We start from the raw sequence: 25,876 nt of genomic DNA, 5'->3' as shown, positions 1-25,876 counted from the left end.
CATTCCATGTGTTAAAAGTAAATGGGTTAAAAAAAAAGGGGGGGGGCGAGATTTAGCAAGACCAGTGCAGAGGAAAAGTTGCGCAGTTGCCCCCTTGCAGCAAACCAAATTGCACATTTTCAAAAAGGCCTCTGATAAAAGAAATCTGATTGGTTGCTATAGGTAACCGCACCACTTTTCCTCTACACCCATTTTGATAAATCGCCCCCTATAATAAAACATTTATCACATTCCCCAGTCTCAATGATAGATTTTATTCCATATTCTGCTGGTTTCTAGTTAGCAGTCCCCATCAGAACCATGCTGTTAAATCACAAGAATGCCATCAAGGAATCAGCGGATTGCTTTCAATGGGTCTCATGCCAAAAAGGACATCTAGCCCAAATTCAGTACAAGTTAAAACCTACATAAAAAGCGGATGTTTTACTTAATAGAATATTGTTTGACATTGACAAGACTTGTTTTCATCCCCAAAGACTTTATTAATACAAATGTTGCTCAGTAACTTTATCCACATCATCTCAGCATACACGAGCCATTCATAAAGTGCACAGTCTGCATGGTGTCATGCTCTGTAATGGCAATGATGAGCAATTCTCATATCCAACAATAAAACTACCCACTATAATAAATGTTGGTACTACAGACACAGAAACTAACTTAACAGCACAACCTGTGTGTTCATGTTTAAGAGAATGGATGATAAAATATAACCAAAATGTTGTCATTATTAGATCTTATTTCTTTCGGCCTCCTCTCTCTTTCAAAGCCAAGTGAATTGTTGCTCCATTCTGCATGTTGTAGTAAGCGAGAGAGTTTGAGTCCTTAATAAAGATACCCTGTAAAAACAAGAATACAATTAAGAATCTGACATGACCTATTCCATTTCTATCTCTGTGTGAAGAAGCACTCGCGTATGCATATATTAGTTTATGTGTAGTTTATGGGTTGTCTGCAGTCTTGATTCCTTCGAGCTCTCATCCTTTACCTTCCCCTAATGCAGCCTACATTTTCCATAATGCCTCTGACTTTGCAGCAACAATGATGCAGCAGCAACTTAAAGGGGTACTCTGCCAAAAAACATCTTATCCCTTATCCAAAGGATAGGGGATAAGATGTCTGATCGTGGGGTTCCCGCTGCTGGGGACCCCCATGATCTCCGCTGCAGCACCCCTGTCATCCGTGCACGGAGCGAACTCCGCTCTGTGCTGGATGACTGGCGACTACAGCCGCCACACCCCCTCCATCCATGTCTATGGGAGGAGGCGTAACTGCTACTTACTAGCCGTCACGCCCCCTCCCATACACATGAATGGAGCGGGCATTGCAGACCTCATGAAAGCGGAGGCCGGTGGGCGGGACCCCCTGTGATCTAACATCCTTTCCCATATCATTTGGATAGGGAAGATACCCCTTTAAGTCTGTCTCATTTTAAGTGTTTTTTTTCTGTCTTAGAAGCAAAAGGCAGGGGGAAGCAGTGTAAAGCTGCATCTCAAATATAACAACAATTTTAAGTCAAGCTGCATCTCATAGGACAAGCTAGAGAATCTACACACAACAAATACAGTCAAGTGTGACTCAGAGGAGCCATATAACAATACAAGCAAAGCAGTGTAAGAACTCATCTACTACATCACTGCACTTTGACTCATCTACTACATCACTGCACTTTGGTATAGAGGTATAGACGCAGAAAGATTTTTAGAAATTAAAAATCTGCAGCTTTTCCACACAAAAATCCAGATCAAATTGCTCAGAAAGGGATTCAGATTTAGAGCAAACTATACAAATTATGATTTCATTTAAAAGAAAAGAAATATGAATCTAAAATCTTTAGTTGTGAATTTAAATCCAGATAAAGCAAATATGCAATGCCTGTGGATTTATTGCAGAATTTTACACCACTGAAAGTGCGATAAATCCGCAGCAATTCTGAGAAAATGTCTATGCTGCAGACTGCACCTCAGGTCTATCTATCTGCATAGATTTTATACAAATATTTTCCCCCCAGAGAATGTAGCTGAGAGTTTTAAGACCTCATGGCGGAAAATCCACAGTACCAGATGTGGCCCTACCCATATGGTACTTTTACACAGGGAAGATATGCTGTGGATTTTTCAGGAAATGCGCAGCAGGAAATTTACACCAAATGGATGCAAATGAGTCAGGACCAAACAAATTACACTAAAAAAATAAAATAAATAATGTAGCATGCTTCTACGTTACAACGGGAGTCCGTTGTAAAAAAAATCTACTTACATCGTACTGAAGTTTCTGCTTCCCAGCTGGCATGCCGGTCGCTTCATGAATTTTAACCTTTATTACAGAGACCTAAAACACAAAAGACAAATGTTATTGAAAAGAGTGTTCTTAACCACAAGTAATTTTCAAAAATGTTTTACATGGTAGTAAAGTTACAAACAAGGTTACCTGATCCGAAAGAGGCAGAGTGAATGCCAGCACTTGACCGCCCAACTTCCATTCAGTTTTATCTTGCATGTTGGGAACCTGTACTTTGACTGTGACAGGACCCTGGAGGAAGAATAAATAAATAAAAAATAAATAAAAAAAAAAGGGTCAACTACATACCAGTCAACTTTTATTATTTTTTTTTAACCAGTTTAACAACAAAGTTTTGCAAAACCAAATAAAAAAAAAATTTAAAAATTTAATATACCTTGTTTCTGCGCAAGAATTCATCTTCCGGCATCAGAGAGTCTTCACTCTTCATTTTTTTTGCAGATGGTTCATCTTCCATTGGTGGAGGGGGGTGTGCAGGGGGCAGTGGCGCTTGTGTAGGTACAGGGGCAACAGGTGGTGCAGGAACAAATGCTAAAATTTAGAAAAACATTTTTAAAAGTGGAATCCAGAACAGCTGTAAAGTTCTTAAAGGAAATCTGTCACCAGTACTAACCTGTCAGTACCAACAGACAGTGCAGATGACCCTGATGACAACGGTACTTACCTTGTTCCGTTCCGTGCAGGGGATCTCCGGTAATCTCCGCACCGGCTACCCGGCTTGGGGCACAGGCGGAGCTTAGTGACGTCACTGCTACTGCTCCCTGCTGGGTCCCGCTGTGAGAGAACAGCAGCGGTGACGTCACTAAGCTCCGCCTGTGCACCAAGCCAGGTGCCCAGAGCGGAGCTAACGGAAAAGATTACCGGAGATCCCCGCCACGGAACGGGACCAGGTAAGTACAGTTGTCATCAGTGTCACCTGCACTATCAGTAGCAACAGGTAAGTGCAGGTGACACTCATGACAGATTTCCTGTAAGTAAAGTTCTAAACAGAGAATACAAATTAAATGGGCACTGTCAGATACAAAAACTTTTAATATGTTATAAAACATTGCAAAACAATCCGTTTTGCAATTGCTTTCATCAGAATATATTTAAGATTTCATGCAGAAAAAGCCAGTCAAAAGACTGGCCACTAGGGGTCCCCCTCCATGCTTGGAAACATACCAGCTCGGCATGTCCAGCGGTCATTGCCTACGTCATGGACCCAGTGGTGTGATTGACAGCAGGTCAAGCGCTGCTGTGCTCACTCCCAGCCCCCTCACTCTGCCTGTGTGAGTGCATGGCAGCTGACATCAGAGCGCTCCTAGCATCACTGATTCTGTGAGTGCTAGGAGCGCACAGGGAAAACAGCTGATGTCGGCTGCTGCATCTCCTGGGATCGGCACTCAGCCCTCTCTCCACCACTCACATGTCCGCTAGGGTTAGAATTATTACAACTCCCAGTATGCCCTCACATTGAGGACATGCTGGGAGATGTAGTTTTGCTAACGCTAGGGGAGTGGTGAGCAGACAGCATAATGAGGGGGGGGGGGGGGGGCAGAGACCTGCACAGTGAGGCCACGCCCCATCCCTTGAAGAGGCATTCACGCAAGTGAGCAACAATAAAAAGTGTAATAAATAAAAATAAATAAAGGTGCTAGACACACAAAAAAAAATTCTTCAATTTGACTGGTAAGCTTTGAAGGGGGTACTCCGGCACTTAGACATCTTATCCCCTATCCAAAAGGATAGGGGATAAGATGCCTGATCGCGAGGGTCCTGCTGCTGGGGACCCCTGGGATCTTGCACGCAGCACCCCAGTTAAAATCAGTCCCCGGAGCGTGTTCGCTCCGGGTCTGATTACCGGTGACCACAGGGCCGGCAGCGTGTGACGTCACGCCCCCGCCCCTGTGTGACGTCACGCTCCGCCCCTCAATGCAAGCCTATGGGAGGGGGCGTGATGTCACACGCTGCCGGCCCTGTGGTCGCCAGTAATCAGACCCAGAGCGAACACGCTCCGGGGACTGATTTTAACTGGGGTGCTGTGTGCAAGATCACGGGGGTCCCCAGCGATCAGGCATCTTATCCCCTATCCTTTGGATAGGGGATAAGATGTCTAAGCGCCGTAGTACCCCTTTAAGTGAAATTCTATTGAAAATGCTTATGTGCTATACTTACCAGCAGGAACAATCATGTGTTGTGCTCTCTGTGCCATCATTTGGGGTGGATTTGGTGGCATTGGCACCACATTAATTCTAGGTGTGTGCAAAATAGGTGGCATGGGAGCAGCCAACACAGAACCAGGTGGAAGACGGACCACTGATGCCATTGGGGGCCTCTGCATTACAGGAACAGCAGATACCATAGTAGTACGTATAGGTGGTGGCATCTAAAACATAGAATTATCTGTTAATCTGTAACCACTTTCAGTCAAATATTACAATACAACTTGAATTCAATTTTCAGATGTTTCATTGGAAGGTACCAGCAGTTTTAAAGCCATCAAGGACAGATTCCTACATATTTTATAAGTAAATGCAAACCATCTAAAAAGATTCCTACTCTAGTAATTAAAAGATTTTAAAAAGGAGCAAAAAATTCCTGGCTACACCTGTTGTCAGATATGTTCTTATTTCAATTTGTAATTTAAGTGAATTATAACTAACCCTGATCATTGTAAAATGTGTTGGAAAAGTAATACCCCAACTTGTAAGACTGGTAGGGGTCCTAGAGACAGGAACTCCACTGATTATAAAGGGATGGCATATTCTATCAACATACCATAAAATAACACTGTAGTACTTACCGATGGTGGTCGTGACACAGGTGGGTTGATCTGTTGGTGAAGTGACACAGGTGGAGGTGGCCTTGGAGCAGAATTGATTGGTGGTGCAGAAGTAGGAATGGTAGATGAAGAAGAAGGAGGTGGTGGTTGGTTGATTTCATTAGGTTTGCTAGGTCCAATCTTGTCCTTGCCATCTTCCTCGGGGACCAAGCCCTTAGCTTTATGGATCGCTTCAATTTGCTCCTGCAAAGTTATATTCGCCTGTGCTGCCTGTTGGGTACGAGCCATGCTGCCAGAATGACCATCCCAAGTGACCTACCAAAAAACAAAAAAAAGGGTACTTAAGTGGCTAGTAGCAACTAGTTATGACTACCTAGCTTAAACAGCTGTCCAGGTCTACCCATCCATTCAATCTGAGATGAAGCATGGAGAGTCACTGAGTGTCAAGCTCGGCAAATATCATGCATGGGTCACAATAATTTGAATAGGACCCCCTGAATTATGCTGACTGGGTGTAAGACCATTGCTGCACACCAGACGTCAGGTCTAGTTGGGTGGGCATGTTTGTACAAACCCTATACTGTACAGAAAAAAAAAAAGCATACCTTCTCCTCAGGTTTTTGGATCTCTTCCTCTCCAATCTTTTTACCAATTGCCGTTTCTTCAACACCGAAAATATCAGTACGGCGTTCAGCCAGCTGCTTCAGGCTGCTTTCGATATCCAACCCTGGAAACAGGAACAAAAATATTGGAGGATAAACACATAGTTCTTATGACTTACTGTAACAATCTTATCTATTGTGTACATGACTTTGTAAAGAAAAAAAAAAACACATTTCATATGTCAGACATACCAAATTTTTTCAGACCTCGTCCAATCAGTAGAACAATCCCCTCTCCTAGCTGTGTCACATGACCAGGACAGTCCCATTCACCCTAAAGAATTTCTGGATTCCAGAATTTGAAACACCTGAGGCTGCTGCACTAGAATCTGCTCAGATATTCTGTAGTGTGAATGGGTTCCAAGTCTATGGGACAGTCCTGCTCACTAGACATAGTGCTGTAGAGCGGGATGGAATGTGTGTAAAAGAGTGGCGCAGTTTCCCATAGCAACCAGAGGCCTAGTTCATAAAGTGGCCCACAGCAGAAAAAGCTACGTTTTTATTATGAGGTACACTTGAAAGTGAACCTAACCTTTTACACACAAATTTAGCAACATGCCCTATGCCAGCAATGTGACCAGGACAGTCTTCATTTTTTTATTTATTCTTTTAAACTCACACATACCTTTTTACCCTTGTTATTGGACCATGCATGCACTTCACTGAGATATGGTAGGTTTAGAGGGTTTGTCTTAGCGAGCGTGATGTTTGCCAGCAAATTATCCCCATTTCCCATAAGTCTCTGTGTCTGTATCAAGCCTGAGCATACACAACCTATCTGCAATTATGCTTTCTTCTATTGGAGTATGTTCACATAGTGTGTATGTGATGTTCAATTTTTTATTTCCATCGATTTACATGACAAAATAAGCAACGTGTATGCTACATGTGAAAAGGTCATATCCAGCATAAAATCTGAAACATACCGTATTTATCGGCGTATAACACGCACTTTTTAGGCTAAAATTTTTAGCCTAAAGTCTATGTGCGTGTTATAAGCCGATAACGCCCCAGTCAAGGCAGGGGGAGAGAGGCCGTCGCTGCCCGCTTCTCTCCCCCTGCCTTCCCTGGGGTCTAGAGCCCTGCTGCCGGCCCTTCTCACCCCCTGGCTATCGGCACCGCTGCCCATTCTGTCCCCCTGACTATCGGTACCGGCGCCGATAGCCAGAGGGAGAGAAGGGGCAGCGGCACCCATTGCCGGCGCCGCTGCCCCGTTGCCTCCCCCCATCCCCGGTGGCATAATTACCTGGGTCGGGTCCGCGCTGCTGTAGGCCTCCGGCGTGCGTCCCCTTCGTCGTTGCTATGCGCTGCACGGCGCGGCACGTCCGTGCGCCGCGCCGTGCATAGCAACGACGCAGGGGACGCACGCCGGAGGCCTGCAGAAGCGCGGACCCGACCCAGGTAATTATACCACCGGGGATGGGGGGAGGCAACGGGGCAGCGGTGCCGGCAATGGGTGCCGCTGCCCCTTCTCTCCCCCTGGCTGTCGGCGCCGCTTCTCTCCCCCTGGCTATCGGCGCCGGCAATGGGGCGCAGGTACCGATAGTCAGGGGGACAGAACGGGAAGCGGCGCCAATAGCCAGGGGGAGAGAAGGGCCTCCTCTAGACCACAGGGAAGGCAGGGGGAGAGAAGCGGGCAGCGACGGCCTCTCTCCCCCTGCCTTTCCTGGGGATGTATCGGGGTATACACGCGCCCTCATTTTACCATGGATATTTGGGTAAAAAACTTTTTTTACCCAAATATCCTTGGTAAAATGAGAGTGCGTGTTATAGGCCGGTGCGTGGTATACCCCGATAAATACGGTATATGCTGTGGGGGAACATACCCTAGAGCCGATGCACATATTGCCTGTGTCGGGCAGATACTTGGCTTATTGTTCAGCAGGTTTCTTTAGCGCCATAGCAGTGACACAAACTATTGTAAGTGACTGACCGTCATGGTACACAGTTGTATGCAAATGCACACTGTATTGCAGCCAGTGGAGAAGATGTCACACTGGCACACTGTGCTCAGGCCACATTTTTTTTACTGCCTATATTTGTATATGACCTCTGACAACTTCCATTTCCCATGTGTCATACCTACATGGCCCCTGACAACCTTAATTTCTGATATCAAATATGACCTATAACAACCTCTTGACTATTACTATCAACTGGCTCCGGAAAGTTAAACAGATTTGTAAATTACTTCTATTAAAAAATCTTAATCCTTCCAATAGTTATTAGCTTCTGAAGTTTTCTGTCTAACTGCTCAATGATGATGGGAAAATATCTCCATAGGAGCTGCACAGCTCCTGGGACATTAGTCATCAGAAAGCAGTTAGATAGAAAACAACAACTCAACTTCAGAAGCTAATAACTATTGGAAGGATTAAGATTTTTTAATAGAAGTAATTTACAAATTGTTTAACTTTTCGGAGCCAGTTGATATATAAAAAAAAAAGTTTTGGCCTGGAATACCCCTTTAAAAGATGCAATGTGCACATTAGTGGCAATACATAGAATCAGCATAGAGAACAAGGCACTCCCAGGTAGTTCATGTTCCATGGTAAAAACCATTAGGTTTTATTACTAATTAAGTAATTTACAAAGTAATAAGTACATTTGTTATACCATCTCCAAAATGTACACAACCTTGCAAGTATGGAGATTTCATATTAATGAATTAAAGACTGGCAGCCCATGCCACGATGGTGCGCCATCCTATTATAGATTTGTGCAGCAGGAGTTGGCACCTTAAGATGGTATTTTCTCCCAATACAGTGGTCCCTCAAGTTACAATATTAATTGGTTCCAGGACGACCATTGTATGTTGAAACCATTGTATGTTGAGACCAGAACTCTATGGAAACCTGGTAATTGGTTCTGAAGCCACCAAAATGTCATCCAAAAATAGGAAAAGGTGAGGATTAAAGATAAATATGTAGATAACTAATACAGATAAAGCAAATTCTTACATATATAAGTAAGAAAGATCTGCTGGGAGCTGTAATCACTATCTATTTCAGTGTTTCCCGAAGAGGTTGCCTCCAGCTGTTGCAAAACTACAACTCCCAGCATGCCCGGACAGCCAAAGGCTGTCCGGGCATGCTGGGAGTTGTAGTTTTCCAACAGCTGGAGGCAACCTCTTTGGGAAACACCGGTCTATGTAGAGGACAGCAGCTTCTTCAGGGTCCTGCACAGAACACGCAATGTGCTAAAAAAGTAACATGGAGCCTCCCTCACCTGTTGCCCAAAGGAGCAGCTAACCCTGGCACATGTTAAGAGTACAGAACATGTAATACCTCCCTGTACTGTAGGGGGCGCTACCAGACACCAGTCAGTGCATACACTTCAGTAATACAGGTAAATAGTAGTACTGAACATGTAATACCTCCCTGTACTGTAGGGGGCGCTACCAGACACCAGTCAGTGCATGCACTTTAGGAAAACACAGGTTTTACCAGTGAAATATCCATTCTGATTGGTCGGTACTTCCAGCCATGGACACGTTTCGCAGATTCCATAGCACTGTATGTTGAGCCTGGTTTCAAGTTACAATGGTCCAGAAAAGACCATTGTATGTTGAAACTATTGTATGTTGAGGCCATTGTAAGTTGAGGGATCACTGTACAGTTCTTTATCACTGCTATATTTTGTTTTAGTCGAGTACTTTATTTGGTACAAAAATACCTTGGTGTTCTAATTTTGAAGGACTTTAATTTCTTTAAATAGCATGGGTAAACCTCCTCACCTGGGGCATATACTTCATCGTCTCCTTGTTTTTCCCGAATGGAGCGATCTCTCTGCTCCAGCCAACGTGGATCCAAAAGACCAATGCGCATGTGCTCCTGCATCTTGCTGGCTGGAATCTTCTCACCAGTGATAGGTGATACCAGATATTCATCTGATGCAGGGGCAGGGGGCTGAGGTTTGGAAGCTGTAAACACAAGAAATAAAACATGTAATAGAAATTACAAGGTTTAAAGCGCTAATTGTAAAAAAGTGAATGAGCAACAGTTATACTAACCTTTGGGATCATAATCTTTACGAACAATCACTTGGTCAGGAGTTGGAGGTAAAGGTGGAGGCATTGGTGACTCTGGAGGGAGAGGAGCCTTTTGCGCATAATCCTCATCATCAGAACCCTGAAAAAAAACTGTACAGTCAGCACAGCAAAAGAATATAGTAAGGATTCCTTTACTTTAAAAAAAACATACACACAAAAAAAAAATCAAATGTGTGTTTCAAGCATTTTTAATGGTATTTATTCAAAGTAGTGATGCTTTAATCTTGTGCACAAATTTTTAAAGACCAATAGCGAAAACAATGGGATAAATGCTGTGTGTAGAGGTGTAAAAAAAACTATTCATTAATTTTCTTAAGAGTATTCTTGTTTTTATCACTCATCACTAAAGAGGCAACTGTGTGTAGGCAGCTGAATGAAGTGGCGTCATGCATGTGCTCTGCCGATTCATTCAAATGCTGTGGCATAGGAAACATAGTCAAGCACAGGGCTCTATTCTCCACGGCAGATTTTCGTGCTGCGGAAAATCTGATGCAGACCCCATTGACTTGGGATCTGTGGCAGATTTCCTACAGCGACATTCCACTGGAAAAAAATCTGCCGGAGAGCCCCACCCCAATTAAAACTTGCAGTAGGAAACACGCTGCGATCTTGCAATAAATTCCACCTGAGCTCATGATCGCTTTATAGGTAAAATAAATAAAACCACCACACATTACAAAATGACAGTACAGTATCACGTTCAACCAAATCTTAGCTCCTACATGTGACTCTGTACAAACTATTTGAAAACAGTAGAAAAAGGAGGAAGAAGAAAAAAAAAAAAGGGGGAAAACTGAAGGGAAAGTTCCGGGTAGTCAAACATTCCCAAGGATTGGCAGTCCATTCCAATACTTTGAGCAATAAAGTACCAGGAGCACCAATACTACTTGTTTGGGGTGCATTACTCCTACACTTGCATCCTTGTTAGGGCAATAAAATAAAAAAATCTTACTTCATCCATGTCTTGTAGTTGAGTATCCTGATCCATTTGAGAAGATTCTTCATTCTTGCCATCCTTCACTTCTTCCTCGTCATCAGATTCAACCTCCATCTCTACTTCCTCACTTTCTCCAAACTTCTCGTATCGTTCTTGAATTAAAATACGAGCACCCAATTCTTCAGGTGTTGTGGGAGGAGGAAAGTTACCTTTGTATAAAACACACAATATCAAGTTATTAACAAAATGCACACTAATACAGTTATAAATACAGTGGATTAAGGGGAGCATGTACTAGTAAATTTAAAGACTGACAAAGTTGTGGAGCACTTGCGCAGTTAACCTGTGACAGTTAATTATCAAGGAAATGGTTGTTAATAAAATCCGGACAGTTAAACAATTATTAATCTACTCCCATCTATCCATAAACAGCTACATAATGCCGCCGATAGCGTGTCTGGCTTTAGAACAACTGTCCGGAGCCTCCATTCTCATCAGTGGGATTGGAAGATTAAAGCAGTTGTCTCAGTTCGCTTTTTCCAGCATTCTCCACTCCTTAGGTCTGTTTGCCGTGGCTGAACTGGGGGAAGTTACGCAATTTGTGCAACTCCCCTTAATGGGAGTAACTCAAAAAGCGTAGCCTAGCAAACCGTGCTGTTTAGGTGACTTCTAGGGTTACAGTAAGCGAGTATCCAGCCGGACTGCAACGTGCAGACTTCTGCAAATTGCGCAACTTCCCACACTTTGGCTGCATTTGGCTTTCCAGACCACCTTCGGTTGCAGCAAACAGGTTGGAGGAGCAGAGAAAGCTGTAAGGAGCAAGCTGGGACAATCCCTTTATGATCCTCTCCTTTTTAGGCTCCACCCCTTAAGCTGAAAAAAGAACAAATCCTTAGTATACCACTTACCTTGTTCATTAGGTTGGAAGTCAACAATCTCTACTACAACAAAATCGTGCCAATCTATTTGTGCATAAGCGACCCGCTCCCTTTCCTTCTCCTCCTCCTCTTTTTTTCTCTCCCGCTCCTGAAACTTTGCCCACTCTACACGGTAGCGAACCTAAATAGCGCAAAAAAAAAAAAAAAAAAAAAAGAAATATATATCTCAATAAGTCACAATGTACCTACTGCACAGAAAGTTTTTATAATGACAACAGATCCCTGGGGGACACTACACTGAATATTTCAAACATTTCTTCATGATTTATGGTCTTTACACAAACGATTGCAAATGTCAATGTGCACTATAAAATAGTTATGACACTTACTAGACATGAAGATCAGAAACAAAAAAGACATATTGGTTAAGTTCTCAGCATAGTAAACAATTGGATTTTAAAATTACCTGATCTAAAACCTCGGTGGGGTACTCTGCCTCTTTCTTCAGCTTTATGATTAATCCCTTTGGAGGAATCAGGATCTGAAACAGACGAAGAGGTTCACTTACAAAGTACTATCCAGTGACAGGGCAGGAGAGCGCATAGTGTCATCTTTATTAATAAACTTTGTAATAAAGCCAGTCACTTGCAGAACAGATATCTGACCCATGACTGTTGAACCAGCTGCCTCTTGAAGCAGACTTTGATATACAAGCATGGGGAAAATGTAATACTGAAAATATTTATACACTCAATGTCAAAAAATCTGCAGACTCAATGTAATATCTCAAGTTCATCAGTAACACAAAATGTGCAATGTAATTACACATGAACATACACCATATTGGCTTCACTAACTGTGCTAAGGATTGTAATAGAATGCTACCCCCATTGGAACAAGTCAGGTTCCACCACCTACTGTGAGGGAAAGCAGTTCGGATCCATTGCACATAAAGGAAGAATTCCAAACCATATCTTACATTAAAACTAGCACAAAAACTGTGTGCTAGGAACTTCAAGACATGGGTTTCCATGGACATTGTGCTGCATTCCAGCCTTACATTACCACTAGAGATGAGCGAACTTACAGTAAATTCGATTCGTCACGATCTTCTCGGCTCAGCAGTTGATGACTTTTCCTGCATAAATTAGTTCAGCTTTCAGGTGCTCCGGTGGACTGGAGACTCTTTCCTAGGAATGTATCCACCTTTTCCAGCCCACCGGAGCACCTGAAGGCTGAACTAATTTACGCAGGAAAAGTCATCAACTGCCGAGCCGAGAAGTTTGTGACGAATCAAATTTACTGTAAGTTCGCTCGTCTCTAATTACCACGCTTAGGGCTGGGCGGTATACCGGTTAATACCAAATACCAAAATTTTTGTGCTGCACAATATGAATTTTTCCCATACCGCAATACCGGTTTGGCCCCTCCCCCTTGGAAATGAATGAATTATCAGCCCAGCGCAGTGCTATCCCCACATCGGGGAACTAATCATGTTACCCGCCAGCGCTGTTCTGCTCCCCCCCCCCCCCCCAAAGTCATGTTACCCGCCAGCGCTGTTCTGCTCCGCCCCACCCCCCCCAATTATCAGCCCAGCGGGGTACTGCTCACATGTCACCTGCAAGCACTGCCCTCCTCCTCTTTATTGCGGGAACTCTATACTGTACGCCAGTGGTCTCCAACCTGCAGACCTCCAGATGTTGCAAAACTACAACTCCCAGCATGCTCGGAGAGCCAACGGCTGTCCTGGCATGCTGGGAGTTGTAGTTTTGCAACAGCTGGAGGTCCGCAGGTTTGAGACCACAGCTGTACGCTGTATCCCTATGCCCGGGCTGCAAAAGATAAACAAAATAAACTTTAACTTACCTACGTCGGCCTTACGCTGTTCCTGGGGACTGGAACGTCGGACAGCCATCAGCCTATCACCGGCCACAGCAATGTCCCGCCCCGGCCAGTGATAGGCTGAGCCCACTGTCATGTAAGAAGCTGACTTACATGACAATGGGAAACAGATTTATATGCGCCATACAGCAAAATCAAATTTTAACATTCTTTAACATACACTTTTTTTTTTTTTTCAAGTGAATAAAACGTATATCTTAAACAAACAAAAAACTTAGTGGTACACCCTAGCTTGAGATGTCAGCAGAGAGCACTGTGCTCATGATGTCAGCAGAGAGCTCTGTGTTCCAAAAAGAAAATAATTTCCTCTGTAGTATTCAGCAGCTAATAAGTACTGGAAGGATTAAGATTTTTAATAGAAGTAATTTACAAATCTGTTTAACTTTCTGGCACCAGTTGATTTAAAAAAAAACGAAACAAAAAAAATTCCAACGGAGTACCCCTTTAATGCTTCAGCATACCAAGACAATTGTACGTTGCCAACTTTAGTGGGAACAGTATGGGAAAGTCTCTTTTCTGTTCCAGCATGACTGTACCCCAGTGCACAAAGAAAGTTTCATTATGCCATGTTTAGACCATATAAATCCTAAGCCCAAACCGAACTGCATAATAAAGGGAACCTGTAAGCTCTAAATCATGCTCACACAGCCTCTTTGACTTGCACTCTAAGGATGATCTATAGATGACCAATTGCTTTTAATGTTTATGGACTTAGAATGACATGTCCTAAAAACTCCAGAAGGTGTAATATGTAGGTGCTCCGATACATTGTCAGAAAGCATCAAAACATGCATTTCTATACAATAATCCATTTTTTACAACAAACCACTACAAGGACCATATCCAAAAAGCACACTCTGGATAGCCAAGATGAAGAGACATAACCATCAATTGTATTGGGCGCTATGAAATAGAAAACTTGGCTATCTGCTGTTTCCTTTAACCACTTAAGGACCCAGAGCATACCGTTACGTCCCGAGTCCGCTCCCGTTCTATAATGTGGGGCCACGGCGTGTAGGTTCTGGCCGTTGTTAGACAGCCGGGACCCATGGCTAATAGCGCGCAGCACCGATCGTGGTGCTGTGCGCTATTTACCCTTTAGACGCGGCATTCAAAGTTGATCGCCGCGTCAAAAGTGAAAGTAAACTAATGCCGGTTAGCTCAGGGGGCTGTTCGGGACCGCCCGCGGTGGAATCGCGGTGTCCCGAACAGCTGTAGGACACGAGGAGGGTCCCCTTACCTGCCTCCTGGTGTCCGGTCGCCGAATGACTGCTCAGTGCCCGAGATCCAGACATGAGCAGTCAAGCGGCAGAATCATCGATCAATGGTTTTCAATGAGAAACCATTGATCAATGTAAAAGATCAGTGTGTGCAGTGTTATAGGTCCCTATGGGAGCGATAACACTGCAAAAAAAAAGTGAATAAAGCTCATTTCACCCCTTCCCTAATAAAAGTTTGAATGACCCCCTTTTCCCATTTAAAAATAAAAATAGTGTAAATAAAAACATGTGGTATCGCCGTGTGCAGAAATGTCCGAATTTTAAAAATATATCATTAATTAAACCGCTCGGTCAATGGCGTACGCGCAAAAAAAAAAAATTTCCAAAGTTCAAAATAGTGTATTTTTGGTCACTTTTTATATCATGAAAAAATGAATAAAAAGCTATCAATAAGTCCTATCAATACAAAAATGGTACCGCTAAAAACTTCATATCACGGCGCAAAAAATTAGCCCCCATACGGTTAGGGGGTCAGAAGATGACAATTTTAAACGTATACACTTTCCTGTATGTAGTTATGATTTTTTTCAGAAGTACGACAAAATCCAACCTATATAAGTAGGGTATCATTTTAACCATATGGACCTACAGAAGATAGGGTGCCATTTTTACCAAAAAAAACGGTAGAAACGGAAGCCCCCCAAAAGTTACAAACTGGCATTTTTTCTTCAATATTGTCACATGATGATTTTGTTTTCCATTTAGTCGTAGATTTTTGGGTAAAATGACTGATGTCATTACAAAGTAGAATTGGTGGCGCAAAAAATAAGCCATCATATGGATTTTTAGGTGCAAAATTTAAAGAATTTAAATTTTTTAAAGGTAAGGAGGAAAAAAACTAAAGTGCAAAAACGGAAAAAGCGCCCAGGTCCTTAAGGGGTTAAAAGGGTGTGCAAATATATATATAAAAAAACTTGTGATGAAAAATACCTTTGTGTACTGCTCCACAAGCTTGGTGAAGTAATTGAAAAGACTGTGCTGAGGTCGTAGGAAATCAAACTGGTAATTTCTCTGTTCCTTTTGCATCAGCTGTGTGAGAAACTGGCGACCATTACGGGCAACAAACTGAGCTGTCAGTTTCACCACATCCAGATCAAAGGCAGATATGGAAGGCGGATCAGCCACAAACTCGAACTCTGGAGGAGGTTCCTTTGGAATGATGGTCTCCTGAACAACTTGAGCCTGGACCTGACAAGAAATTGGCCAGAAAATAAATATACTGCACATTTATTTTGGCTTATTGTTAAATGTGGCATATAAAAAATAAAACTTACCTTTACTTACCTCCAGTGGCGTGTCCAGTGTACCAACTCCTGTGCCCGCCTGCCATCCTTTTCCTGTCAGAAATTGTGACGATTGGGCCTGGAGTGACAACGGGGGCCAGGGTGTCATACTGCCACTCAGCCAATTACTGGCCACAGCTATGTCCTGCCTTGGCCAGTGATTGGCTTAGCAGCAGTGCGACACTTGGGCCCAGGTGTTGCGATTTCTGACAGGAAGATTACAGCAGGGGACATCGGAGGGACCGCAGGAACGCTGGAGGTAAGTTTTTTCTTTTTTAAACATTGTTAATTGGGCAAAGTTTTAAAAAAATTTTTAAAAAACCTTCCTTTAAGAGCTATCTGGTGTTACTAGAAACATTAAATTGTAGATAAACTGAAAACAACATGTACATTTGTAATATACATTGATCAACAATATGTATAATTTTTGGGTGAACAATATATACACATGCAGGAACTATGGGGGAGTTATCAAAACCTGTGCAGAGTAATAGTGGACCATCTGTCCATAGCAACCAATCAGCTTGCTTCTTTCATTTTTAAAGAGGCCTCTAAAAAAATGCAAGTAGTTATCTGATTGGTTGCTATAGGCAATGGATAACCTTTTCCTCTGCACAGGTTTTGATAAAGCTCCCCATATGTACTTATGATAATAACATATGTACCAGTCCACCTTGGGGAAAAGGAAACCCCCCGAGTGCACCAAAGCAGTCAATTTGCTCCTTTTATTTTTTGGTCATATTTCTGCAACGGAACATTAAAAAAAAAAAAAAAAAAAAAGGGGGGTAAACACCACTTAAAAGGGGGTATCCAAGAATAGAAAAACAGAGCTACTTTCCATCAAAACACACTCCCCATCTGTCTCGTGGGTCGGGTGTTGTTCTGTAGCTCAGTTCCATTGAAGTAAATGGAGCCAAGTTGTAAAACCACATCCAACCTGGAGACAGACTTTTTTGAAAGAAATTAGCTGTGTTTTTCCACTCCTGGATAACCCACTTTAAAGGGTATCACCATTTTATTTTTTTTAAATAAATAAAATTATTCTATCAAGATAAAGCATTTCAATTATGCATTTAGTTTTAGGACAATTTAGTTTTAACATTATTTATTAATAACGTTTGTACTGGGGGCTGCCATTTCTGTAGCCTCTTTGGGGTGTGTCACTTCACAACACCTACACAGTTGCTTTATGGCAGGCACAGGGCATAAGAAAGTTAAGACTGAGAGTGTCTCATAGAAAAGCATAGACTGCTTACTGCACATGTGCATAGCACAGGCTAGGTGAAATGAAAGGGGGAACCAGCACCATTTTCTTGAAGTCCCTGAGGAGCAGTGACCTATCAAGAGACATCTAGTCTGTTCTTTACCACTCTTCAGACACCAACAAAACGGTGACCGTGAAATTGAAAAAAAAAACTACAAAACCCCCTCTCCTGTTGCATATAGAGTAAGGTCTTATTTGCAGCAGCCAGACAAGTTCCTTGCTTTCACCAGATTCCTCATGTTAGCACCCTCTGCTGGTCAACAGTGGAAGATATGACAAGTTATTTAATTTTTCATATTTTGTGACAAGTACATTTTTATTTTATATTTGCAAAAATATTTGAAAAATGTGAAAAAATTATTTAACCTAAAAAATAAAAATCACATTTAGTGATACATTCCATTTAAATCTGCATCACCCACCCGCACTACTAGCCAATACCAGCAGATTGCTGCAGATTCCCTTTAAGGGTTCCATACACTTAACTGTAGTAATCCATGCGGCATATGTTCACTGTTCTACAGCAAATCATCATAGTTTTGGGCCAATTTTTTGTACATTATGGGAGCAGCCATCCTGCCTGAATTGTACCATTTGGTGTTATGCTTTACAGCAGGCACCATGGACACAGGCAACAATAGACTGAAGCTATTCCTTTCACATGAATGGTACAAGGGGTCATTCTATAAAAAGTAGGCGGCTGAGCTCGGAGCTTTAGCTGCTAGGAAGTGATCTGTACAGAACAGGAAGTCTCAGATTAGTTTAAAATGTACCTGTTTACTCAGTACCTATTCCTGACCATATACATATTTTATGCCTCTATATCACCTGTAATTATTATTATTTTTTAAATCCTCTTCCTTAGCTCAGTGTTAGAAATCCCTTCAGGGGAAGGGGGCGTGTCCCTCCTTCTGGTGGTGGGAGGTGATAGGTGTGTCTGCTCATGCAGCCTTGTCCATGAGTCATTACTTGTCCATGACTCATGGACAAGCTGATGCAGGACTGGTGAGTTTCCCAGTAGGTATGGGGACCCCTTGTGGTGGGATTTGCAGAAGCAGTTTTAATTATTAAATATTCAAAAATGTTTAAACAACCATATTACAAAAGGTCTTTCATTTTTATCAGTAACAACATATAAAAAAAAGTTTTTGGCTCTGACACCATTTAAGGCCTAGCGTCCGGAATAGAGTTTGCAAGATTTGAGGATTAATTTAAAATCTAAATAGTAAAAATGGAAAATTGGGAAAGTGCGGATAAAAACCCAAAAAGTTTTAACCTCTTAAGGACTCAGGGTGTACCTGTATGCCCTGAGTCAGCTCCCTTTCTATAATGCGGCGCCATGGCGGAGCCCCGTGTCATAGCGGGTTGTGCCTGGCCTCTAAGGCTGGGTTCACACTACGGTTTGTAACTACGGTTCCCGTATACGCTGGGAGGCGGGGCTTAATCGCGGCGCCCGCACTCAGCCGTATTCGGGAACCGTATTTAATGCATGTCTATGAGCCGACCGGAGTGAACCGCAGCCTCCGGTCGGCTGCTTATTCGGACGTATGCGGTTGCCCGACCGCAGACAAAAACGTGGTCGACCGCGTTTTTGCCTACGGTCGGGAAACCGCATACGTCCGAATAAGCAGCTGACCGGAGGCTGCGGTTCACTCCGGTCGGCTCATAGACATGCATTAAATACGGTTCCCGAATACGGCTGAGTGCAGGCGCCACAAATAAGCCCCGCCCCCCTCCTCCCAGTCGTATACGGGAACCGTAGTTACAAACCGTATTGTGAACCCAGCCTTACAAACCGTAGTGTGAACCCAGCCTTACAGTGGATATGAACCCTGTAGACACTGCGTTCAAAGTTGATCGCCGCGTTGCTCAGTGGGCTGTTCGGGCCCGCCATGGCGAAATCACGGCATCCCAAACAGCTGCAGGACACAAGGAGGGCCCCTACCTTCCCTCCTGTGTGTCCAATTGGCGAATGACTGCTCAGTGCCCGAGACCCAGGCATGAGCAGTCAAGCGGCAGAATCAATGATCAATGTAATCCTATGGGATAACAATGATCAATGTAAAAGATCAGTGTGTGCAGTGTTATAGCCCCCTATGGGGGCTATAACATTGCAAAAAAAAAAATAATAATAATTAAGTTTGAATCACGCCCCTTTTCCCCCTATTAAAAAAAAAAAAAAAATTAAAAAAAAATAAAAAACTAAAAAACTGTGTAAATAAAAATAAACATATGTGGAATCGCCGCATGCAGAAATGTCCGAGTTATAAAAATATATTGTTAATTAAACCGCACGGTCAACGGCGTGCGCGCAAAAAAATTCCAAAGTCCAAAATATTCTGTATTTTTGGTTTCCTTTTATAATCAGCGATCTAATATCAGCGATCAGAAGTAATACAAAATCAAACCTATATAAGTAGGGTATCATTTTAACCGTTTGGACCTACAGAATAAAGATAAGGTGTCATTTTACCTAAAGTACTGTGTAGAAACGGAAGCCTCAAAAGTTACAAAGTGGCGCTTTTTCTTCAATTTTGTCGCACAATGATTTTTTCCCGTTTCGCCGTAAATTTTTGGGTAAAATGGCTGATGTCATTAAAAAGTAGAATTGGTAGCGCAAAAAATAAGCCATCATTTGGATGTTTAGGTGCAAAAATGAAAGAATTATGATTTTTTAAAGGTAAGGAGGAAAAAAACTAAAGTGCAAAAACAGAAGTCCTTAAGGGGTTAAACATTAAAACTTGACTCATAGGTCATTCTGATGACATTCCCTTTTATTGAAAGTAGGGATGTCCCGATACCGATACCGATGTCCCGATACCGATGTCCCGATACCGATATTATGATTTTTTTAAAGGTAAGGAGGAAAAAAACTAAAGTGCAAAAACAGAAGTCCTTAAGGGGTTAAACATTAAAACTTGACTCATAGGTCATTCTGATGACATTCCCTTTTATTGAAAGTAGGGATGTCCCGATACCGATACTAGTATCGGTGCCGATACTCGGCATTTGCATGGTATCGGGGACTCGTTTAATGTCCCCGATACCTGGTGCTGTGCGGTGCTGTCCCGTTCTCCCGATCACAATCATTCCGTCCTATGGAGGAGCATGTGACACACACGTCACTCCTCCTCCCCTGCACCCAGCGTAACGCTACGTAGAAAGCAGAGTGACGTGTATGTCACATGCTCCTCCATAGGACGCAATGATGCGATCGGGAGAACGGGACAGCTGAGCGACAACACCCAAGGACAGCCGCAGGTGAGTGCTTTCTATATAAGGGGAGGGGGGGGGGGGGGCTTCTGTCTATAAGTCTATAAGGGGGGCTGCTGTCTATAAGTCTATAAGGGGGGGGCTGCTGTCTATAAGGGGGGGCTACTAGAATTAAAGTATCAGTACTCGTACTCGGTCTTAAAGAAATGGCATCGGGACATCCCTAATTGAAAGGATAAGCAATAAGTATTCAATTGAACGTGAGCTAAACTTTTGTACCCCAACCTTGCAAAAAATAAAAATAAACTTGTGAGCAGAGGCACAACTTGTAGTAGCTTCAGGACCCCAGTGCAAAATCTGTAACAGGGCACCAGGTTAAATGTGCGCCATTAATAATACTGGTATGTGGCAGAGGTACCTTTGAGCCCCCTTAGGCACCAATGTGACTGCTACCTTTGCAGCAAGCTACCTTTTTGGAAAAGATCTATGGCGTGTCACTTATCTTTTACATTTCTTATAATGGTCCGATAACATTTATTTACATAGTGCACGTTATTGAATGCTTACCTTTTGGGGAAGTTGCTGCACAGACTGCTGTTGTTGCATAACTTTTGGAATGGCAGCAGATGGTTCCTGTGCTTTCCCCTCTTTAAATTCATTGACTTTGTGACGGTAGTAGGCATGGTAAGGATCATTTGGATTTAAGAAGTTAAATTTAGGATTGTTAATTTCATTTTGACGGATTCTGGCTTCAAACTCTGGACCATTTCTGAAGAAAGAAAGAAGATGCTACTGTTAACCATCCAACTGGTTCCAAACTATCACTGTCACAACTACATTATGTAGCTGAACTGTAAATGTAGTCATACAGGTCATACATATAGTTATTTACCTTGCCACAAAGCTTGCAGTCTTGTCAACAATATTGCGGACTTCTGGTGGAGGGTAGATAATTCCCACAATGGGTTTAGATGGAACAACATCTTCTTTCTTTTCCTCCTCCATCTGTTGCTATAGAGAAAAATAAAATAAAAGTTAGTGCACAGCATTACCAAAAGTTATTATATAACATTCTCTATTAGGGTGCATTCACTCAGCGATTCTTACATACGGGGGCCGGATCCAGGTGGGAGATGTGAAAACCGGGCTCTCCCGTACCCCAGCCAGACCCGGCACCCATCTCATTCATTTGAATGGGCCGACTGGAGTCAGATAGTGACTCTGGTCGGCTCATTTTTGCCCCATATCCAGTTTTGTGACCGGACAGAAAACCGTGGTATACTACAGTTTTAAGTCTGGTCACAAAACCGCATACGGGGCAAAAATGAGCCAACCAGAGGCCCAATCTCTCTCCAGTCGGCCCATTCAAATGAATGAGATGGGGGCGGGGTAGGCTGGGGTATGGGAGCGCCCGGTTTTTATATCTCCCAGCCGGATCCAGTCCCCATATGTAAGAATCGTGGTGTGAATGCACCCTTACATTGCATAGCATGGTCACTGCAGGAATTTCCATATGGGAAACATGAATTAGATTAGAAAACCTTACACACAGCAACATATAGGGGGGAGATTTCTCAAAACCTGTCCAGAGGTAACGTTGCCCAGTTGCCCATAGCAACCAATCAGATCGCTTCTTTCATTTTTAACAAGGCCTCTACAAAATTAAAGTAGCAATTGGATTGGTTGCTATGGGCAACTTTTTCATTGCATAGGTTTTGATAAACCTCCCCCATAAAGACTCTATTACTCAAATCAATCCTTTACAGATAAAGGAGATCAGCGGGAGGACAAAGTGCCGGCACACAAATTCAATAACACACGTGGATGGGATTTAAACAAATCAACCTCATCTAACCGTAGCTGGAAAATCTGCAGTTCACAGTAAAACTTGCTTGTAACTCTTGCAGCATTATCTGTAACCCGAAAAGTCTACTACTCGTGGACATCATCTAATCTTCAGAAGTAAAACAGAGCTGTTATTGGGGGAGGGGTCACCTTCTTATGATTTGAGGGGTGCAAGTGGTCAGACCCCTGACGGAATGTCCACGCACACACTACATTAAAAGGGCTTTACTACAAGCATAAATTGGTCTAATCTGATGCATTATGTGAAAATAAACATATTTCCAGTGTACAAGCATTTCAGAAAATGTCCTGTTAGAGATATATGCACTTACAAATCCCCGCCCACCCCATGTGCCCACTTTGTTTTACCCTTGGTTATGAGTGACTTAAAGGGGTACTCCGGTGGAAAACTTTTTTTTTAAATCAACTGGTGCCAGAAAGTTAAACCGATTAGTACAGTGACCCCACGACCTACGATGGCCCCGACATACGATAATTTCAGAGGCCATCGCATGTTGAAGGCAGAATCAACATAGGAAGCTTTTGTATGTCGGGGCCATAGCATAAACGGCTATCCGGCAGCGCAGACTGCGAAGGTGCCCTGTGTCGTCTGGTCCGGAGCGGCGTGCGCAGAGACATGATGACGACGATGAAGAGCGACGATCCTGGCCAGCAGAGACGGTCCGAAGCGGGGAGACGGCGACAGCGATGGAGGGCGATATCCAGGGCAGCGGTGACGGTCTGGAGCGGCGGGGACAGGCAAGTATAACTTCCTATTCTTTTCATTGCACGGATCCCTCAACATACAATGGTTTCAACAAACGATGGCTCATTTGGAACGGGTTCCGTCGTATGTTGAGGGACCACTGTAAATCCTTCCAGTACTTATTAGCTGCTGAATGCTACAGAGGAAATTCTTTTCTTTTTGGAACACAGAGCTCTCTGCTGACATCACGAGCACAGTGCTCTCTGCTGACACCTCTGTCCATTTTAGGGACTGTCCAGAGCAGCATATGTTTCCTATGGGGATTTTTTTCTACTCTGGACAGTTCTTAAAATGGACAGAGGTGTCAGCAGAGAGCACTGTGCTCGTGATGTCCGCAGACAGCTCTGTGTTCCAAAAAGAAAAGAATTTCCTCTGTAGTCTTCAGCAGCTGATAAGTACTAGAAGGATTAAGATTTAATAGAAGTAATTTACAAATCTTTAACTTTCTGGCACCAGTTGATTTAAAAAAATAAATAAATAATAAAATAAAAGTTTTCCACCAGAGTACCCCTTTAAGGCATCCAGAGAGAGATTCACACATGCTCATTTGTCTATGGTGTATGAAACCAAGGGGATTGTGGGATAGTGTGTTCTCTGTTGCCTGGCAACTGCAGAGTGATAGTTCAGAGATGAAACCAGGAAGTGATTAGATCCATGGGGAGAAAATAATTATACAGGGGTGCAGGTCACTTTACATAAAACCAGCACATTTCCAGTCTATAACATGTATGATGTACAAGCTGATTTTACCAATTTAGCTTTGAGGGACAATCCCTTTAAAGGGAACTTGTGGTCATTATTTTTTAAATGCAGTTCACTGGTACGTATAGATTACTCGGGGTAAGGGGTGTCTGATCATACAACTTTTTTTACGGTTTGTCGATACACACATCCCCCCCCCCCCCCTTCCAGAGTTAGGGTAGGGTCCCATGTAACTGATCCGCAGCATATTTTACGCTGCGGATCCCCTGGTGACCCAACCCTATAATTTGCCTTCACACCCGGGTCCTGTTCGCAGCAGCATTCCGCCGCCACTCTTAGGGTACATTCACACGCGCGGATTTACAGTGTATATTATGCTGCAAATCCTCTGGTGTAGGCCCGCACTATGCTGGCTTTACATGTGTCTGCTCGTAGTGGCAATACGCTGCTACCAGCAGACACCCTGCGATGTGCGAGTCGCAGTATACTCGCACATCGCAGGAGCTCTCTGCCTAGCTCAGAGCAGGGAGAGCGGCCGCGTTGTGCAAGTAAGCCGCACACATCGCTGCACTGTGTCTGCTCATAGCGGCGTATTGTCGCTACCAGCAGGCACATATAAAGCCAGCATACAGTGGGGCCTTCACCAGCGGATCCGCAGCTAAATACGCTGTGAAAATCCGCGCGTGTGAACGTACCCTTAGGTTAGGTTCATACTGTGGAATTTCTGCAATAGATCGAACCGCCAGCACTAGGATCGCGGGGACTACATTGCCGTCCCCATAGATGGCAATGCATTTCTGAGCAGATCTCCCAAAAGATCCACCCAGAAATGTATTGCATCTCATGACGGGGAGCAACAGGCAACAACGGGTCCCAGCGGCTCCCATTTACTATTATGGGGGCCACTGGGTGCCTTTATGAATAGTGGGAGAAGAAGACGGCACGTGCAGTAATTATTCTCCTGCTATTCTGCCCGGCTCTCCCGACGGCCGTCATGCTTCCGTGTCCTAACGACAGTGTGAAAGAAGCCTTACATCCATGTAGTCTGAAGGATTCTAAACAGATGTACGTTATTTACACCCCAAGCCCAGATAAGCCCACCTATACCTCCATGCACCACAGCATGATTTGAAGCATGCCCATCATATGGATTCCGGAATCTTTCAGATGAACTATAAACACTAATAAGAGGCAGTGTGCCAGACCATTAAAAGGTACGTGATCATTCCCTTCCCTATAGGAACCTATACGTACCAGTAAACTGCATGTTTAGAGATGATCATAGGTCTTCTTTAGGGCGTATTCACACGTACAGCATCCCTTGCATATTTGATGCACAGGATTTGAAGCTGCAGATTTCAGTGTAAACTAAATGACTGAACACAGCTTCAAATCCTGCACAGGATACTGTAGGTGTGAATACACCCTTAGGGTAGGGTCATAGTTTGCTACCCACAAAGGCTGTCTGGGTATGCTGGGGGTTGTAGTTTTACAACAGCTGGAGGCACCTATGTTTGGAAACACTCCTAGATAAGGGACTGGGGACACACCAGTCTGCGCTGAGAATATAACTATTTATTGGATAAATTCATATCCACATTTACAGTCAATATAATACACTACAATCTTGGGGCAATAAACATCTGCAGGCTGAGAAGACCACGTGACCATACGTGGCGCCTTAGAGCTGCGCACTAATAAGGACAATGCGCTGCCACCTCTATATAGTGATAGGTACCTGTCCTCCATCGGGCGTCTGAGGCGCCAGCAGCTGCACAGGTCCCGCCGGCATGTTGACCGTCGTTCCCGGTGCACAGGCGGAGAACACGGTCACAGGACAGCAAAATGGCGGCAGCGCAGACGCGATAGGAGTTCGTAGCTGCACAGATTGGGCGGAAGTAGCGGAACGTACCACCGCCGAGGCTATGTTTGTGGTGAAAAATCCTCGTCTTTGCTGGCACTTTGTAGTTCACGTCTTATCTGGACATATGGATAGGATTAGTGAACCACTTTGCATGGTTATCGATA

The 25,876-nt window shown here is 43.5% G+C and overlaps 2 protein-coding genes across 2 annotated transcripts in view; one reads left to right on the top strand and one right to left on the bottom strand.

Annotated features, from left to right (window-relative positions):
• The window catches only part of CCDC157 (coiled-coil domain containing 157), an 87,021-nt gene that overhangs the window by 21,236 nt on the left and 39,909 nt on the right, over positions 1 to 25,876 (top strand). The window lies entirely within an intron of this gene.
• On the bottom strand, positions 428 to 25,858 carry SF3A1 (splicing factor 3a subunit 1). The gene is made up of 16 exons (XM_056528665.1): positions 25,587 to 25,858; positions 21,428 to 21,546; positions 21,103 to 21,304; positions 15,706 to 15,963; positions 12,060 to 12,134; positions 11,624 to 11,774; positions 10,731 to 10,924; positions 9,740 to 9,857; positions 9,464 to 9,649; positions 5,671 to 5,792; positions 5,087 to 5,380; positions 4,459 to 4,669; positions 2,678 to 2,832; positions 2,431 to 2,532; positions 2,260 to 2,331; positions 428 to 839 (listed from the first exon to the last, which is right to left on the bottom strand). The coding sequence occupies exons 1-16, from the start codon at positions 25,638 to 25,640 to the stop codon at positions 738 to 740; spliced, it is 2,415 nt and encodes an 804-aa protein (XP_056384640.1). The 5' UTR covers positions 25,641 to 25,858; the 3' UTR covers positions 428 to 737.

The sequence above is a fragment of the Hyla sarda genome, chromosome 1 (assembly GCF_029499605.1).
Source record: "Hyla sarda isolate aHylSar1 chromosome 1, aHylSar1.hap1, whole genome shotgun sequence".
NCBI lineage: Eukaryota > Metazoa > Chordata > Amphibia > Anura > Hylidae > Hyla > Hyla sarda.
The sequence above is the reverse complement of the archived record's forward strand: the minus strand, read 5'-3'. Positions and strand labels throughout refer to the sequence as shown.